General features: G+C 36.4%; 1 protein-coding gene across 6 annotated transcripts in view; it reads right to left on the bottom strand.

Moving 5' to 3' along the window:
* The window catches only part of PKHD1L1 (PKHD1 like 1), a 192,827-nt gene that overhangs the window by 123,859 nt on the left and 49,968 nt on the right, over window positions 1-19,000 (bottom strand). For 5 of the 6 annotated variants that reach the window (XM_049854577.1, XM_049854575.1, XM_049854574.1 and 2 more), the window contains 9 exons: window positions 15,722-15,990; window positions 14,157-14,248; window positions 12,468-12,627; window positions 12,012-12,147; window positions 8,145-8,288; window positions 6,380-6,537; window positions 4,970-5,083; window positions 2,892-3,041; window positions 1,085-1,209 (listed from right to left, as the gene is read on the bottom strand). In XM_049854577.1, coding sequence (XP_049710534.1) covers window positions 1,085-1,209; window positions 2,892-3,041; window positions 4,970-5,083; window positions 6,380-6,537; window positions 8,145-8,288; window positions 12,012-12,147; window positions 12,468-12,627; window positions 14,157-14,248; window positions 15,722-15,990 — 1,348 coding nt within the window. Of the gene's footprint in view, window positions 1-1,084; window positions 1,210-2,891; window positions 3,042-4,969; window positions 5,084-5,780; window positions 5,922-6,379; window positions 6,538-8,144; window positions 8,289-12,011; window positions 12,148-12,467; window positions 12,628-14,156; window positions 14,249-15,721; window positions 15,991-19,000 lie in introns of those variants that run through there. The other variant, XM_049854578.1, reaches the window with a different exon arrangement.

The raw sequence follows: 19,000 nt of genomic DNA on the forward strand, positions 1-19,000 counted from the left end.
TTTGGTCTCAACCCACCTGGATCAAAGGAGAATGAAGAATGCCAAGGACACAAGGTAATTACAAGCCCAAGAGACAGAAACGGCCACATGAACCAGAGGCTACATCATCCTGAGACCAGAAGAACGAGATGGTGCCTGGCTACAACCTATGACTGCCCTGACAGGGAACACAACAGAGAACCCCTGAGGGAGCAGGAGAGCAGTAGGATGCAGACCCCAAATTCTCGTAAAAAGACCAGACTTAATGGTCTGACTTAGACTAGAAGGACCCTGGTGGTCATGGCCCCCAGACCTTCTGTTGGCCCAGGACAGGAACCATTCCCGAAGCCAACTCTTCAGACATGGATTGGACTGGACAATGGGTTGGAGAGGGATGCTGGTGAGGAGTGAGCTTCTTGGATCAAGTGGACACTTGAGACTGTGTTGGCATCTCCAGCCTGGAGGGGAGATGAGAGGGTGGAGGGGGTTAGAAGCTGGTGAAATGGACACGAAAAGAGAGAGCGGAGGGAGAGAGCAGGCTGTCTCCTTAGGGGGAGAGTAATTGGGAGTGTGTAGCAAGGTGTATATAAGTTTTTGAGTGAGAGACTGACTTGATTTGTAAACTTACACTTAAAGCACAATAAAAATTATTAAAAAAAATCTTTTCTCCCTTAATTTTGGTATGTTAATGAAATATTTTTTCCATTAATACATAGCAAGCATCTTTTTATTTTTTTTTCAGTGATCCAAGTCTAATAAATAACATGTGGCAAGGCAATTTCTTTCTACCTTTCTTTGGTAACTAGGAAAATTATTAAATTTAATAACATATAAGTTAAGTTCTAAAGTTTACCATTATTTTGACTTTTAAACGGTCATCGGTGATGTTGACACTATGCCAATTTTTATTTTCATAACCTATGAATTTCTTTTTGGGACAACTATTTCTGTTAGGAAGCATATGTTGAGGCAAGGAAAATTGCAGTTAAATCCCTCATGCACATGATTTATCAAAAAAAAAAAAAGACATGAAATGGGCTTCTTTTATCTTCATAGTTTAAATACTAAGTATAACCGAAGTTTTGAAATTCACAGTGTAACTTACTTGTTTCCACCAGCAAAGTTAAATGGAAATTGTACATCCATGCTTCTAGTAGTCTTGGTACTGTCTTGGTATTGGAATTTTAGACTGATATGATTTGCCAGGAATCCTTTGTATGCTAAACATAACTACATAAGAAATATGCAAAAGAAAAAATCAATAACAACATCTTACCATTACATTGTTTTGTAAGAATACAAATTAATTCAATACAATTCAATAAATATTGACGGCTTTCCATATAAAATGTATCAGAACACAGAGGAAGGAATGATTAATTTCAGCCAGTTACAATGCAAAAGAAAACTTCAAGAATATTTTCTCAAAAAGGAAATAGACTTGAAGTGACCTCACAATTAATAATTAGTTCTTTATTGTTTTCTTAGATGTTGTTTCCTAACAAAATGGGAAAAATTCACTCCCTATGGAAAACCATTTAAAAAAAAAAAACAAAAAACCATTACCATAGAGTCGATTCTGACTCATACCAACCCTATAAGACAGAGTAGAACTGCCCCATAGAGTTTCCCTGTAGAGCTATGTACAAATAATTAAGTCCAGCTCTAACTGAACTGTGAGTAAATTTAGAAGTCCATTTCACATGAAGAGAGAGGAGAGGTAAACCTGCTAGTAGGTTAATTTGAATTTGAATATGGTTGAGTATTTAGAAATGGAGATAAATGCCATTGTAAAACAGTACTTAAATATGAGTTTTAATAGGCCACAGCTCCTTTACAAGGAGCCCTGGTGGCACGGTGGTTAAGAGCTCCACTGTTAACTGAAAGATCAGTGGTTCAAACCCACCAACCGCTCCATGGAAAAAAGATGTGGCTGTCTGCTTCTGTAAAGATTTACAGCCTTAGAAGGCCTATGGGGCAGTTCTATACCAGATTCGCCACCAACTCAACGGCAATGGGTCTTGGACCAACTGTTTCAGATCTCTAGAGCAGTTTTCAACTTCTGTTCTTGGAAACTCTGATGGTGTAGTGGCTAAGAGCTACAGCTGCTAACCAAGTGGTCAGCAGTTCGAATCCACAAGGCACTCCTTGGAAACCCTATGGGGCAGTTCTACTCTGCCCTATGGGGTCGCTATGAGTCAGAATCACCTCAACGGCAATGGTTTTTCCTTAACCCATTGCTGTAGAGTCAATTCCAACTCTTAGTAAAACTGCCCCATAGGATTTCCAAGGCTGTAATCTTTACTGAAGTAGATGGCCACGTATTTCTCCTGTTGAGCAGCTGGTGGGTTCAAACTGCCAATATTTCAGTTAGCCGTCAAGTGCTTAACCACTGCACAACCAGGGCTCTTTTCACAACTCTTTAGTCATATCAAATATATATTTTAGAACTTGTGTCACAATTTGAGGATTTTAAAGCAAGAGAAAGGGTAAACCTATGATCTCTAGTCTGAAATACCTATACTAAAACTGATAACTTTCGTGCTCATGATTTTCTTTCGCTTCTCCCTGATGGGGTGCACAAGATCACTCTGTGAAGGTCATCTATTTTTGTTTCTTCTTAATTAGTGAAGGAAAATGGAGGAGATTATACATTTTTAATTGTGTTAGTATTTAAGTTTATGTGCAAATGTTTTTCAGATTATGAGATAAACTAGAATATAAGATACATGGTGCTACATTTATATTTTCTTATTAGAGAATTACCATAAAGACAATAACAAGCACACAGAATGGAAACTACAGTGCCTGTCCAATGTAACATGATTTCACATGACACTTTTCCTTGTCGTGAAGTTTTATTGCCAAGGTATTTTCCAGATTCAATTAGCATATCATTTTGTTGAGCTTACCTGATTATAAGGAAATAATAAAATGTCTCCATATGGTAGTCTGTTTGGTTTAACATCTGCTGAATCAAAAAGAACAGCTGGGTTTTTCAGGGAATAACGACCACAGTAAGCATCAGTCTCAGCTGTCTTCTGCCCTCTATTAATATGTTCCTACAGAAACAATAATATTTCAAATGAAAACATGATTTATTGTCTTGCTTTATTCCCCAACATCTCAACCCAAGTCCTTCAAGTTTCCAACTTGGATCCCATTGCTCCCAAACTACTTTAAATTGAAAAGTTCTCTCACTTCTCTAATATTCTAAAGCACTTACCCTGGATCTATAATCATACAATCTTTTGTACCTGTATTTGACTATTTCCCAGATCCTATCTCTGTTTTTGAAGGAGTCCTGGTGGCACATTGGGTAAGTGTTTGGCTGCTAACCAAAACACTGGCGGTTCCAACACACCAGTGGTTCCACGATAGAAAGATGTGGCAGCCTGCTTCTGCAAAGATTACAGCCTTGGAAACCCTATGGGGCAGTTCTACTCTGTCTTATAGAGTTGCTAAGAATTGGAATCGATGAGAAGGCAATGGGCAATGGGCATCTTTCTACTTACAGTATAAGCTCCTTTAGGATAATTATTCATTCTCTCCAGAAACGTTTACTCAGTGTTTACTATCCACCAAGCTTCTGTTTTGTTTTTGCTTTCTTTTGTTTATACATAAGGTTCAAGGTGTAAAGAACACTATCCTTCTACGCAGGGGTCCACCAGGCTGAGGCAGACAAACCAACAATTATAACACCAAGATTGAAGAGAAGTATCTACCTCCCATAAATTGTCAAGAAACATAACTGAGAAAGTGACAGATGAGTTAAGCCTTTAGAGACAAACAGGAGTTGCTCAAATGAAAAAAAAGATGTCAAATGTGTTATTTAAATGGAAAAAAGGGTCAAGGGGCTTCGGAGAGAGGGTAAAATATGTACAAAGAAGCAGAGGTGTAAGAGGGTTTGGTCCTGGGAAATGCAAATAGTTAAGGTTAGGTATAGCATAGAATGTGTGTTGTGGTAGTGATGGAAAATGAAGCAGGAAAGGAGTATAATGTAAATTTACTTGTGCAATTCCTACAGTTGCTAGCACTACATTCAGGACAGGAGAACCAAAATACACATAAAACCAAACCGAACCCTTTGCCGTCGAGTGGATTCCGATTCATAACGACCCTGTAAGACACAGTAGAACTGCCCCATAGGGTTTCCAAGGAGTGACTGGTGGATTCAAACTGCCATCCTTTTGGGTAGCTGCTGAGCTCTTAACCACTGCGCCACCAGGGTTCCAAAATACACATATATTTATTAAATTAAGTTGAAAAGGAAGCTCATTCAGTGGAAAAATTTTCATTTTTTTTCTTATTAACAAGTCTTCTCTTGTAAAGCATCATGTGATATATCTTTTCAAAGATGCGTTTTCTTGTTTTCCCAAGGATATTGATCTGAATTGGATAGTTAGCCTAAGTATCTCTTATTCTTATGGTATTCACTCAGAAATAGTGAATATCTGGCTTCCCTCAAATCTTGAAAATGGGAATTAGAAAGGTAAATGTATATTTAATTTTTTCTTTATTGTATATGAAAGAAAACCCTTATCTCTCCAAGAAAGAAATAATGACCAGGCATTGTACTAGCTGACTAGAGGGTAATCTCAAAAAGCAAAGGAAGCGATTTACTGTATAATGCTCTAGTACAAATTGTATTCTCTGAAGCCAGTGAGGAAAAAGATGTACTCTGCATCTAAATGAAACAAATAAAAAAAAAAAACTTTGCAGATTTTACGTCTGCCCAGCTTGCCTATTTTTCTATTAATCAAGAAAATCCATTAGTGTGATGGGAATACTGCTTTCATGAATGACTCATTTTATAATGCAGGAAGATGCTAGAATGGGCCTTACCAATACATGTATACCAAAATGATTTTTGCAATTTGACTTTGAATGGAAAAGAATTAATGCTAGTTCAACAAAGAAATCACGAAACTCTAAACATTTATATAAGCTCTTATTAGATTATTTTCACAGTTCATTAAACATTTCGTACCAGGTTAAAAGCAGTTTCATAATCTCTGAAGTATTTCACCTCAAATCCTTCCTCAAAATTTGCAATTTGCGGTGGACACTTGGCACTAACCATTTCCTCCACTGCTGCCTGAAACTAAATTAACAATATGAGAAGTTAGAACATTAGTAATTCTACTAATAAGTTCTAGTAGAAAAATTTCATAAGATAGTTCCCTTATTTTAGCCATTACTTATGAAAATTTTTCTAAATAAATTTAAGTATATGGTAATTTTGGTGTCCAGTGACTTTTTCAAGAGTTTTATTTTAGAACGATATGTTACGATTGGTGGCGGTGGACACTGAGTCACCTCTGACTCATGGCGAGCTTGTGCATAATGGAATGAAACATTGCCTGCTTCTGCTAATTGGCTAATTCCTTAGTTACTATATAAGGCAGACAAATTTGTTTATTAGTTTTCTTAAAGCAAGCAACGAGGCAAGTCTAAATGAATCAGCACCCAATTAAACAGACTCCAAACAGAGAGTTTCCCCAATTAACTGGAAATTAGCTGAAAAAACTATACACACCAATGCATTCTATTTGTTAAAAAGAGACAGAGGTACTGTAAATCTACACTTATGATTATTTTAAAAATAGTAAATAATTCTGAATTGTATAGGAATCAGTACACTTTCATGATATCCCCTGTACCGTCCATGTCTATTTTTCTGGCAAAGAATAGCAATTATTGATGTTTACAATTGTGGACTTCAGGTAATATATGATCTTCAGTCATCAAACAAATATTATATTCATTGGATAGGTAGTCATCAAAATGCAGTAACTCACAAGTAAACATTCTTTCTCTGTGATCAACTGCCCCAGATAAAGATTCATTAGATTCTGTTGGCGCTGATGTACGAACTCCCCTTTCCTCCCCTTTGTCCTTGAGATCTTTCCTCCCTTCTCTATGCACTATGAGTTGGCTCCAACCCATCCTGCCAAGTAGGAAAGTATGTTATTACTCTTTAAAGTAATGTTTATATAAGGTTGACGCTTCAATAGCTATGAACGTTTAACAAGAAATTTAAACTAAGCAATACTTTATAGTTAAGTTTTTACTGTATTATATCTCTCAAGGAATTGCTGTCTTTTTTTTTTTTTACAGGGGACAAATGAAAATTTGAATGAACAATGTTGGGGTGAATGAAAGGCCCCAGAGTCTTTATGCAGAAGAAGAGGGAGGTTTTGAAGGCTTCAAGATCTCTCATCTGGATTGTTTCTGAGTCCCCTTTTCAGCCAAAAATGTACATGACATATAAATTGTGGTAAATGATTTGCAGTGATTTTTGAAAGAAATATCTCTTTCCAATCTGTCTACAAGTGGCCCAGGAGTGCTGAGAGAGAATGCAGGGAGAATGCACGGTACGAACATTCCCAGAACATACTTCAGCTTCTGATGACCATGGGGTAAGAGGCTTGGAAGCAATCCCATCCCAACTCAGTGTGAATGTCTCCAAACTGGGTTTTCCTTTGGTTACTTCTGTAATATCCAGTGTGATATTATTCCCTTCAAATACTTCATAACTGAGTAGATCAAAGTCTCCTGCAATGAATACCAATTAAAATTTTAAAATGCTAATACATAAAATAACATGTTAATAATAATCTACAATAAACCCATAGACACTCAGATTTAGCCAAATTGGTTTTATTTAGAGTTTTATATCACAAAAGAAGATGAATGGGGGAGAAGCAGATCCCTGAGTTTAAGCAGATTTAGCTACTACAAAAATAACAAAATAGCAAAGAAAATGTCATTTATTTAAGGTTCGATTTTTATGGCTTATAAAGGTAGTACACTAAGATAAGCTTAAGGATGTATTATGGCCACGAGGTAAAGGTCAACAGGCAGTAGATACATAAAAATTCTTTCAGTTTTTTTGCCAGTGGCCATTACCTTAGTGAAAGGGGCTAGGCTGGGATATTGCTATTTTCTTTAGACAAGAATAGGCCCAAAGTTGAATTCCAGGAAACAGCCCCAGGCCTATGAGGCTAATTTAGACAATGTCACTTTGAAAGCGATAAAACTTTGTCCTCAGATGTTTCTCCTCTTCAGGAGGATGCTTTACCAGGGGAATTCCACTGACCTTCTCTGTTGGGTAAGGTCACAGAATTTACCCAGTTGTGATTTTGATACCATATTTCTTAAGGTCTCTGCTGAAGCCTTAAAAATCTCTCTCTGATCTATAAATATTTTCCTGGGAGAACAAAGATGATCATATCTTCATTTATACAGTATTTTCACAATCAAGCTTTTGGAAAAATTTAGGAACTTCAAGTTAACCAAAATTCTTCACCCTCCACTCAACAATCAAATGAACAATTTCATAAAATGAGATATAAAAATCAAAGAAACATTTTACTTGTATGAGTCAGAAAAGAATGATTGCCCAAAGAAAACTAAAAACAAACCAAAGACCAAATAAAACACATTCAAGGAACTATTTCATAAGGTAGATATGCCAAATTGCTAAATGTGGTTTTAAGGCAGAATGTCTATCTCAATAGTTCCAAACGTGTCTTGAGTAAAACATTAATTTAAAATGAAGTTAAAGCTATTACTTGAAAAACAAAAGAAGGGGGTAGAGATGTCAAATAGATTTGGAAAATATTGCATTAAACACAGGTGAATTTTTTTGGCAATACTCCCTAGGGATTTTAATATTCTAATTTTTTAATGAGCTCTGTCAATCTTCAAGGTATGCAGGTATATAGTCAGGTATGCAGTATTTCCGTGAATTTGACCACAGAATACTTTCATCAGGTAAGATCTTGCCAGATTAGTGACTCACTGACAATGCTAATTCACTTAAATTTCCTTTCCAGAACTAATATGTTTTTACCTTTTTTTTTAACTTTGTATTTTTTGCTAATGTATTAATTTGGCTATCACATTGGCAAAGCATTTGTAGTGCATACAGTGCATTTCTCATGCATTGGAGTTGTACACACCTTAGAAGACAACTAAACTTTAAATTACCATTGGAAAAAATAGTTTCTATTTCTTCTAAAAGTGATCAACGCCATGAATCCAATTCTTTTCTCCTGTCATTTTATGAAACTTTCCCCTTTTTCAATGGAGTTGCACAGGCTACAGACTGGGTTCCTAGAGTAAACATGACAGAAGTATAAAATGAAACACATGCTTACCTCTAGCTGATATAAAGGTTATCATGTAGGTATAGCTCTCAGGGTTCTGTGTCCGTATTACTTGAACTGTATCTGGTTTTATAGACCAGAGGCCATTTAGGGCTGATTGCAGTACCAAGTCAGAAGCATCAGCCGGTAGCAAGACTTTTGGATGAATTAAGAAAAAAAAAAAGTTGAAATCTTTCTGTACTACCACAACCTACACTGATGTCTTATATTTGAATTTTTAAAACATCCTTAGTTGGTACCATATAAATTATCACTGAATGAAATGTTCTGAAAATACTGATACCATAACTGGATAGTGATCTTTCTTTTTAATTTTGTTGTGCTTTAGGTGAAAGTTTATAGTGCAAATTAGTTTCTCTTTCAAAAACTTATACACAAATGCTTTGTGATGTTGGTTGCAATTCTCACAATGTGTCAGCACTCTCCTCCTTTCCACCTTGAGTTCCCCGTGTCCATTTGTCTAATTTTCTTGTCCCTTCTTGCCTTCTCGTGTTTGCTTTTGGACAAGTGTTGCCCATTTGGTCTCCTATAGTTGACTGAACTAGGAAGCACTTTCCTCACATGCGTTACTGTTTGTTTTATAGGCCTATCTAATCTTTGGCAAAATGTGGACTTTGGGAGTGGCTTCAGCTCTGAGTTAGCATGGTGTCTGGGGGCCATAGTTTCAGAGTTACTCCAGTCTCTGTCAGGCCAATAAATCTGGTCTTTTTCTGTAAATTTGAATTTTATTTTACATTTTCCTCCTGCTCTGTTCAGGATCCTCTATTGTGATTTCAGTCAGAGTCATAGGTGGTGGCAGCAGGGCATCATCTAGTTGCTCTTGGTTCAGGTTGGTGGAGGCTGTGGTTCACGTGGTCCATCAGTTCTCTGAACTAATATTTTCCTTGCGTCTTTGGTTTTCTTCATTCTTCTTTGCTCCAGACTGGATGGGGCCAATAGACATATCTTAGAAGGCCGTTTGCAAGCTTTTCAGACACTACTCACCAAAGTAGGATGTAGAACATTTTCTTTATGAACTATGTTATGCCAATTAACCTAAATGTTCCCCAAGACCATGGTCCCCAGCTCTCAGCCCCAGTGACTCAGCCCCTCAAGGTGTTTGGATGTGTCCAGGAAGCTTCTGTGACTTTGCCTTGGTCAAGCTGTGCTGACTTCCCCTATATTGTATGTTGTCTTTCCCTTCACCAAAGTTAACACTTGCCTACTTCTAGTTAGAGATCCCCCTCCCACCTCTCCCCTCCCTCATAACCATCAAAGATTTTTTTTTTTCTTTGTGTAAACCTTTTCTTGAATTTTTATAATAGTGGTCTCATATAATGTTTGTCCTTTTGTGACTGACTTATTTCACTCAACATAATGCCCTCCAGGTTCTTTCACATTGTGAAATGTTTCACAAACTCATCATTGTTCTTTATCATTGCACAGAATTGCACTGAGTGTATGTACCATAGTTTATCCATTCATCTGTTGATGGGCATACAGGTTGTTTCTATCTTTTTGCTATTGTGAATAATGTTACAACGAACATGGGTGTGTATATGTCTATTCTTGTGATGGCTTTTATTTCTCTAGATATATTCCTAGGACTGGGATTGCTGGATCATACGGCATTTCTATTTCTAGCTTTTTAAGGAGGTGCCATATCATTTTCCAAAGTGGTTGTGCCATTTTACATTCCCACGAGCAGTGCACAAAAGGGCCAATCTCCCCGCAACTTCTCCAACATTTGTTATTTTGATTAGTGGGGGGTGAGATGGTGTCATGGATTGAATCGTGTCCCCCCAAAAATATGTGTATCTATTTTGCTAGGCCATGATTCCCAGTATTGTGTGATCGTGCACCATTTTGTTATCTGATTTCCTATGTTTGTAAATCCTATCTCTATAGGGTTGCTATGAGTTGGAATCGACTCGATGGCAACGGGTTTTGATGTTAATGAGATGGGATTAACGGCATTTATGTTAATAAGGCAGGGCTCAATCTACAAGATTAGATTGTGTTTTAAGCCAATCTCTTTTGAGATATAAAAGAGAGAAGTGAGCAGAGAGACGTGAAGACTTCATGCCACCAAGAAAGAAGAGCCCGGAGCAGAGCATGTCCTTTGGACCTATGGTTCCTGTGCAAAGCAGCTCCTGCTCCAAGGGAAGATTGATGACAAGAACCTTCCTCCAAAGCCAACAGAAAGAGAAAGCCTTCCCCTGGAGCTGACACCCTGAATTTGGACTTCTAGCCTACTAGACTGTGAAAGAATAAATGTCTACTTGTTAAAGCCATCCACTTGTGGTATTTCTGCTATAGCAGCCCTAGGTAACTAAGACAAATGGTATCCTGTAGTTTTGATTTGGATTTCTCTAATGGCTAATGATCTCAAGCATTTCCTCATGTGTATGTTTGACACCTGAATGTCTTCTTTGGGGTGTCTGTTCATACCCTTTGCCTATTTTCAGACTGGATTTTTGTTGTTGTCGAGCTGTAGAAGTATTCTATAGATTCTAGAGATTAGACCCTTGTCAAATATGTCATTGTGTAAATTTTTTTTCCCCAGTCTCTGGGTTCTCTTTTTACTCTTTTGGTGAAGTATTTTGATGAGCATAAGTGTTTAATTTTAGGAGTTACCAGTTATCTACTTTATTTTATGGTGTTTGTGCATTGTTAGTTATGGTTTGTATTCCATTTATGCCATGTATTAGGATCCTTAACATTGTCCTTATTTTTCTTCCATGATCTTTATAGTTTTTGGTTTTATATTTAGGTCTTTGATCCATTTTGAGTTTTCATGTATGGTGTGAGATATGGGTACTGTTTCTTTCTTTCTTTTTTTTTTGTTTTAACAGATGGACACCCAGTTTTGCCAGCATTTGTTAAAAAGATTGTCTTTTCCCAATGTAATGGGCTTTGGTCCTTTGTCAAAGATGAGTGTAAGGCCTTCTACTTTGTTCTTTTTCTTCAGTAACACTTTGCTTATCTGGGGCCTCTTTCCTTTTCACATAAAGTTGGTGATTACTTTTTCCATCTTGTTCAAGAATGCTGTTGGCATTTTGATAAGGATTGCATTATATCTGTAGATTGCTTTGTGTAGAATTGACATTTTCAAAATGTTGAATCTTCCTATCCATGATCATGGTATGTTTTTCCATTTTTGTATGTCTCTTGGTTTCTTAAAGTAGTGCTTTGTGGTTTCTTTGTATAGGTCTTTTATGTCCTTGGTTAGATTTATTCCTAAGTATTTTATCTATTTAGGGGCTATTATAAATGGTGTTGCTTTCGTGATTTCCTTTTCAAAGTTCTCTTTGTTGGTGTATAGGAGTTGGACTGTGATCTTTTTGAGAACAGGGAACATATTTTATTGTTCTAATATCCTCATAATAATGAGCAGGGTATTAGGGAAACAGTAAGCATGCATCAATATGTACTGATTAAAACAAAATAAAAATTTTAAAAAGTCTTCCAAGATTTGTTATAAAATACAGCACTATAATGTTATTTATTAATTGATGGATTTGTGTCTCAATATGTATCAGTTAATTTCAGAAACTGAAAGATATTTCAGTCCTCTGTAATGAATTTACCTTCTATTACCTTAACTTATCACTATATAAAATCCTGTGTGCATCTGTACGTATTTATTATGATCCTTATAAAAGAAAATGATATGTACCAGAAAGCTGTTTGTATTGATGCCATTTTCTGTCCTACTAAAAGTAGAGAATGCCTTTCTTCATGTTTTTCTGCTCTTTTTCCTAGCATGCCATTACAACTATATTTTCCATGCAGTAGAATTTGACTAAACACTTTTTTTTTACAACGACATATACACATGGAAAGAAATTAGAATCTCTCTTATAATTTACAACTTACAAGTTTTTTCCGTGTTATAGATTAATCTGTATTGGTAAAGTGAACAAGAATTATCTTTCACACAAGGGCTGGTCACTGTGATCTTCTGAACCTCATTAGTTGCATTAGTTGTTTCCCAGTTTTCCAATGTTATAACCTATTTTCCAATTAAAAAAAATATTTTTACTATGTCAAAAAATTTTAAAAGCACCGTAATTCAGCTATCTAATGCTTCTTTATTGTTCTATGTTACTGAAAATGATAAAATGATATTTTAAAATATTAAAAAACTTAGATCTACCAAGTAACGGCCTCTTCAGTTTACAAAAAGATAGTCCAAGCTACAGACAATTTTATAGTTGTCCATGACTGTTTTCCCCTCAAAACAGCATTTTAGCTAATAAAACTAATAACCAGATAGAGTTCCCATCTTTGGACATTCACTTTGAATAAAGTGGATTCACAATCACAACAAACCTGTACTTCCTGAATAACTGTTGACTGGGATTTGATAATTTGTTCTTCATTTACTGCATCTCCTGTTTGCTGTTCAGTGTAGACATTTCTAGACTGGTACAGCCCAACATCAACAAAAGCACTTAGTCTATACTCCTGTAGCAAGATTTCAAAGTAATATCTGGAAACAAGAATAATTAATGAAAACAATTTTTTCAGAACATTTGTCATGACATTTTTTCTCAATAAATAAAATTTCAACACCACGTTTAAAAACCTGCCTGTTACGTGATTTATATTTTAGTACCTCTGCTTTTAGATATTAAAATGTTAAGGGATTCAGAGGAGTTCGCTAATATAAAAAGTATCCGGTAAGATATCTGTATCAGTAGAGTTATTCTCATTCATGATAAATTCATGCAGTTTAGTCAATAAATACTTTTTTTTTTAGGTTACTATTCCTATCCTCAGGGAGCTTAAAATACAATAACACTGCAGATTATAATATTAACTCACTGGCAAACAACTCAGAGGATATGCAGAAGTGAAATACTTAATGTGTAAAAGAAAGTAACGGGCAGATTTATACATACATTTTGTAACTGAGCAGTTGTATGCGTCAAGGTCGAAAGTTCCTACCATCACGAATCTTAAATTTTGGCTCTACTTTTAACTTGGACAATGAAACATTGCCTCAGGAAACCCTTACTGATTAGATTGACAATAACCCTCCAACAAGCTGGACAAGATTCAGACATTACTCCTCGGATTCTTGATTCCTGAGGCCCTCTGGCACATCATACAACTGGTCACCCATGATAAGGGGTTCACTCACCAGCTGTCAGAGGTGAGTGCAAGGCTACTGCTAAAAAAAAAAAAAAAATTTTTTTTTTTTTTTTTACTGCTACCCTGCCTAAATTTCTATTAATGTCATCGTTGCTCCTATCTCTGGAGAGGCTAGCTGCGAGTGCCTCTAAATTGCTTCTCATATCATTCAAAACTCACTAAAGGATGGGGTCATTTGTTACACAGCAAATGCTAACAGATACAAGTAACAGTTTGAAGATGATCTCAATGCATCTTTGATGTTCTCCACGTACTTAGCCTTTTGAGTACATCATGTCTTTTACCCTCCTGTTTTCTAGATCCTAGATGAGCTTTGAAATGGCATTATCTGCTATTTAGATGATATCCTCAACCTCTCTCTGGATTTGAACCCTTCAGCACTAAATGATGTGCTTCTTTAGGGCAGGGAGTGTATTTTAATATCCTTTGTATTAAATTTCCAGTACCTGACACAGATACTGAAATAAATCAGTACATAATAAATATGTGTTAACAGTGGCACCAATTCATATGGTTCTGTGATTTTTCTCTAGCAATGTTTAAGAGCTAAACTTTAGAGAACTTAGGTGGCTGGATTGACTAAAAGGTCCTAGAAAAGGACTAAAAACAGGATTAAGTAAATTTCACAAAATTATAGTTTCTGCAACTGGGATAATTTAGATTTCAAACCAACCTAATTAACTAAATGGCAGTATTCTGGGAAATTATAAAATAATAAAATTTTAAAGATTAAACAATTATAAATTAAGCCAGTAGGCTAATATCACTTCTAACAATAAAAAACAAAACAAATTGAAAACTTCCAATAAACTTACAGGTTTTAAACACTGTGCAATAATTTAAAGACAAGAAAAATAAACTTACTCTTTTCCTTTCTGAAGATGAATCTCATCTGATCTTTGTGTCGGACTGGAAAAATAGCTGTTGGCGTTTGCAGAATGATATGCAATCCTCACCTTATCCAAGAGAAGGAGAGAATTTATTAATATTTTAACTCTCATCATATGCTCCCATGACCATCATTTATTGTTTGTCAGTCTTAGTACTTTTATGAATGGAAAAATGTGAACCTACCCCATATTTTTCTTCTAGGAGTTGTAATCCATAATGAAATGATGAAATAGAGTTTCTTTAAATTATCAAAGCTCAGTTTTTTCCTTCTATCCTTAACTAACATCAACACCATTATATCAAGTGTACCAAAATTAGAATTGCGATTGAAAAAAAAAAAAAAAACCATATGGGAGGAAAGGTCCCTGGGTCGCACAAATGGTTTGCACTTGACTACTAACCTAAAGGTTGGTGGTTTGAACCCACACAGTGCTGGACAAAAGAAAGGCCTGGTGATCTGCTTCCATAAAGATTCCAGCCAAGAAAACCTATGGGACAGTTCTACTCTGTAACACATGAGGGCATCATGAGTCAGAATTGACTCCACAGCAGTGGGTTTGGTTTTTGTTTTGTTTTTTAAACAGGAGGAAGGTTGTTACTGGTAAATAAAATACTTTTATACTTTGAAAGAACTTTGAGAAATTTGATCGAAATTAGGCTACATAAATGTAGGCCTGAAGGATGTAGAATAGAGCTAAATGGGTCTGCATACTACAGTGTGAGGACTTCGGGCTTTCTACTAGGAATAACTACACCATCTTTAGAGTAAGCATGCTGGCAAGCTGTGGTAAAATTGTAATTCACATATTACAAGTAGCAATTTAAAATCGTGCAAACAATTTGGGAAGTGATCTTGTCATATAAGTCAGGTCATAAAAACGTTTTTTGATTTGATCTATTAGTTTTACATTTGTGAAGTTGTCCCAGGGAAATAATCCTAAATACAGAAAAGATAAATAAACACAGATGTTCACAGAGTTTTATTTGTGGTCATAAAAAATTAGAAAATATGTTAAAAACTGATCAGTAGGGAGATGGTTTTCTAAGCTTGGTAAACCCATCCAGTAATACAGTATTCAGCCATTAAAAATGATTTAACAAAATGTGGAAATACTAACATGTGAGAAAAGATGACAATGAAATTTTACGTATGACCACATTTATGTAAAAACTACTACTTATTAATTACTCTATTTTCCAAATATTACAGTGAAATATTTTTACTCTTTTCCAAATTTCCTATATTGTGGTAGTAATTCTTTCATAATAAAAACAAATTCCAATTTTAAAAGAAATATATGTGTTTTTCTGCTTAGCAGAGAAAATGGTGATATGGGAAAGCATTTTATTTTAGGCCATGGGTTTTCTATGACAATTTATAGTTCTTACCATATATGTTAAAATGGCCATAAACCAACCAAATGAAATTGTAGCTGATAAACTCTTTAATATATTCATTGCTTTGGTTTAGAACTAATTAAATACATATGAAAAACACCATATTTTTATAATATCAAATAAGTCTGTGGCAGCCCTACCTTATCATCTGGTAATTCAGTCTGGCTGAAATAAATAGCATAACGGTCATCGCCTTTGATGTAGAATCTATAAACATCAGAATCGGGAGCCACCAGAAATCCACTAAACCGTGCCACAAATGTGTCTTGATCCATGGGCCAAGCATAGGAAGCTGAATCTACCCAACTGGAACCCATGTATCCTGGTGTATTTTCATTGTATTCAAGAACCTCTTCAAGACGTACCGGCCGGCTATTGTTCCATACCTCCAGCTTTAAGCCTCTCCCACCTAAATGTAATAATAATAATAAAAAAAGAAGCCTTTTATCAGAATTACTATAGGGTGTCTCAGTGGTCTTCCACTGGTGTTGCGGTTATAGATGTTCTATTTCAGTCCACATTTTGAGACAATGTGTGTAAAGAAATCAATTACACAAAACCTTCCACGTACCTGCACCTGGAGGACAGACTGCTGTTAGGACAGTCTACAATTTACTTACTATTACTTCACTTCTCTGAGTTTTGGGTTGCTCGTATGTAAAATGGGAGCAATAATACTATTTTCCAGGGGCCCTGGTGGCACAGTGATTAAAGTGCTTGGCTGATAACCAAAAGGACAGCATTTGGAAACCATCAGTGACTTAGTGAAAGAAAGAATGTGGCAGTTGTCTTCCATAAAGATTACAGCCTTGGAAACGCTATGGGGCAGTTCTACTCAGTCCTATAGGGTCACTATTAGTAGGAATCAATTCGACAGCAGTGGGTTTGTTTTCCGGGTTTTAATACCATTTACATGGTTGTTGTGAGGATTGGATAGGATAAGTAAAAAACCTAGAACGTGGTAAGTACTTTCTTTATGATAATAATACAGTGTTTTTGTTGTTGTTAGGTGTCGTTGAGCCTATTCCGACTCATAGCGACCCTATGTATAAGAAAGCCAGACATTGCCCAATCCTGCAGCATCCACACAATCTTTGTCATGCTTGAGCCCACTGTTGCAGCCGCTGTGTCAATCCATCTCGGTGAGGGTTTTCCTCTTTTTCACTGACCCTCTACTTTACCAAGAATGATGTCCTTCTCCAGGGACTGGTCCCTCCTAATAACATGTTCAAAGTATGAGGGATGAAGTCTCACCATCCATGCTTCTAAGGAGCATTCTGGCTGTACCTTTTCAAATACAGGTTTGATTGTTTTTCTGGCAGTCCATGGTATTTTCAATATTATTTGCTAACACCGTAATTCAAAGGTGTCAATTTTTCTTCTGTCTTCCTTATTGTTCAGCTTTCACATGCATAAGAGGTGACTAAAAATACCGTGTCTTGGGTCAGGCGCACCTTATCCTCAAGGTGACATTTTTGCTTCTGAACACTTAAAGAGGCCTTTTGCAGCAAGCAGATCTGCCCAACGCAATGCGTCTTTTGATTTCTTGACTGCTGCTTCCATGGTCATTGATTGTGGATCCAAGTAAAATGAAATCCTTGACAACTTCAATCTTTTCTTCACTTATCATGATATTGCTTATTGGTCCAATTTTGAGGATTTTTGTTCTCTTTATGTTGAGGTGTAATTCATACTGAAGGCCGTGGTCTTTGTGATCTTCATTAGTAAGTGCTTCAAGTTCTATTCACTTTCAGCAACCAAGGTTGAGTCATATGTGTACTGCAGATTGTTAATACGTCTTTCTCCAATTCAAATTCCGCATTCTTCTTCATATAGTCCAGCCTCTCTGATTATTTGCTCAGCATAAATATTGAGTAAGTATGGTGAAAGGATACAACCCTGATGCGCACCTTTCCTGACTTTAAACCACGCAGTATCCCCTTGTTCTGTTCAAAAGACTGCCTCTAGATCTATGTACAGGTTCCTCATGAGCAGAACTGAGTGTTCTGGGACTCCTATTCTTTGCAATGTTATCCATAATTTGTTATGCTCCACATAGTCAAATGCCTTTGCTTGGTCAATAAAACACAGGTAAACATCTTACTAGTACTTTCTGCTTTCAGCCAAGATCCATCTGACTTCAGCAACGATATCCCTTGTTCCATGCCCTCTTCTGAAACTGGCTTAAACTTCTGGCAGTTCCCTGTCAATGCACTGCTCAACCACTTTTGAATGATCTTCAGCAAAATTTTGCTTGTGTGTGATATTAATGATATTGTTCCATGATTTCTGCATTCTGTTGGATTACTTTTCTTTAGAATGAGTACAACTATGGAACTCTTCCAGTCCAGGAAGCTGTCTTCCAAATTTCTTGACAGAGACGAGTGTGCACCTTCAGCACTGCAACTGTTCATTGAAACATCTCTATTGGTATCCTGTCAATTCCTGGAGCCTTGTTTTTCACCATTCCTTTCAGTGCAGCTTGGACTTCTTCCTTCAATACCATTGGTTCTTGATCATAGACTACCTCCTGAAATGGTTGAACATTGACCAATTCTTTTTGGTACAGTGACTCTGTATATTTCTCCTATCTTCTTTTGATACTTCCTATGTTGTTCAACATTTTCCCCATAGAATCCTTCAACATGGCAACTTGAGGATTCCGTTTTTCTTCAGTTCTTTCAGGTTGAGAAATGCTGAGCATGTTCTTCCCTTTCGGTTTTCTAACTCCCAGTCTTTGCACTTTTCATTTTAACACTTTACTTTGTCTTCTCAAGCCACCCTTTGAAATCTTCTGTCCACCTCTTTTACGTGTTCATTTCTTGCATTCACTTTAGCTACTGTATGTTCAGGAGCAAGTTTCAGAGTCTCTTCTGACATCCATTTTGTTTTTTTCTTTCTTTCTTGTCTTTTTTATGATCTTTTGCTTTTTTCATGTACGATGTTCTCAATATCATTCCACAACTTGTTAGGTCTTTCTTTGGTCATTAGCATTCAATGTGTCAAATCTATTCTTGAGATGGTCTCTAAATTCAGGCAGGATATACTCAAGGTCGTATTTTGACTCTCATGGACTTGCTCTAATTTTCTTCAGCTTCAAGTTGAACTTGCATATGAGCAATTCATGGTCTGTTTTGCAGTTGGCCCCTGGCCTTGTTCCGAGTGATGATATTAAGCCTCTCCATCATCTCTTTCAATAGATGTAGTTGATTTGACTCCTGTGTATTCCACCTGGAAAGGTCCATGTGTACAGTTGCCATTTATGTTGTTGAAAAAAAGGTATCTGCAATGAAGAAGTCACTGGTCTTTCAAAATTCTATCAGGCTATCTCTGGTGTTATTTCTACCACCAAAGCCATATTTTTCAACTATCAATCCCTCTTGTTTCCAACTTTCGTGTTCCAACAACCAGTAATTATC

The sequence above is a fragment of the Elephas maximus genome, chromosome 15 (assembly GCF_024166365.1).
Source record: "Elephas maximus indicus isolate mEleMax1 chromosome 15, mEleMax1 primary haplotype, whole genome shotgun sequence".
In the NCBI taxonomy this organism is placed as follows: Eukaryota; Metazoa; Chordata; class Mammalia; order Proboscidea; family Elephantidae; genus Elephas; species Elephas maximus.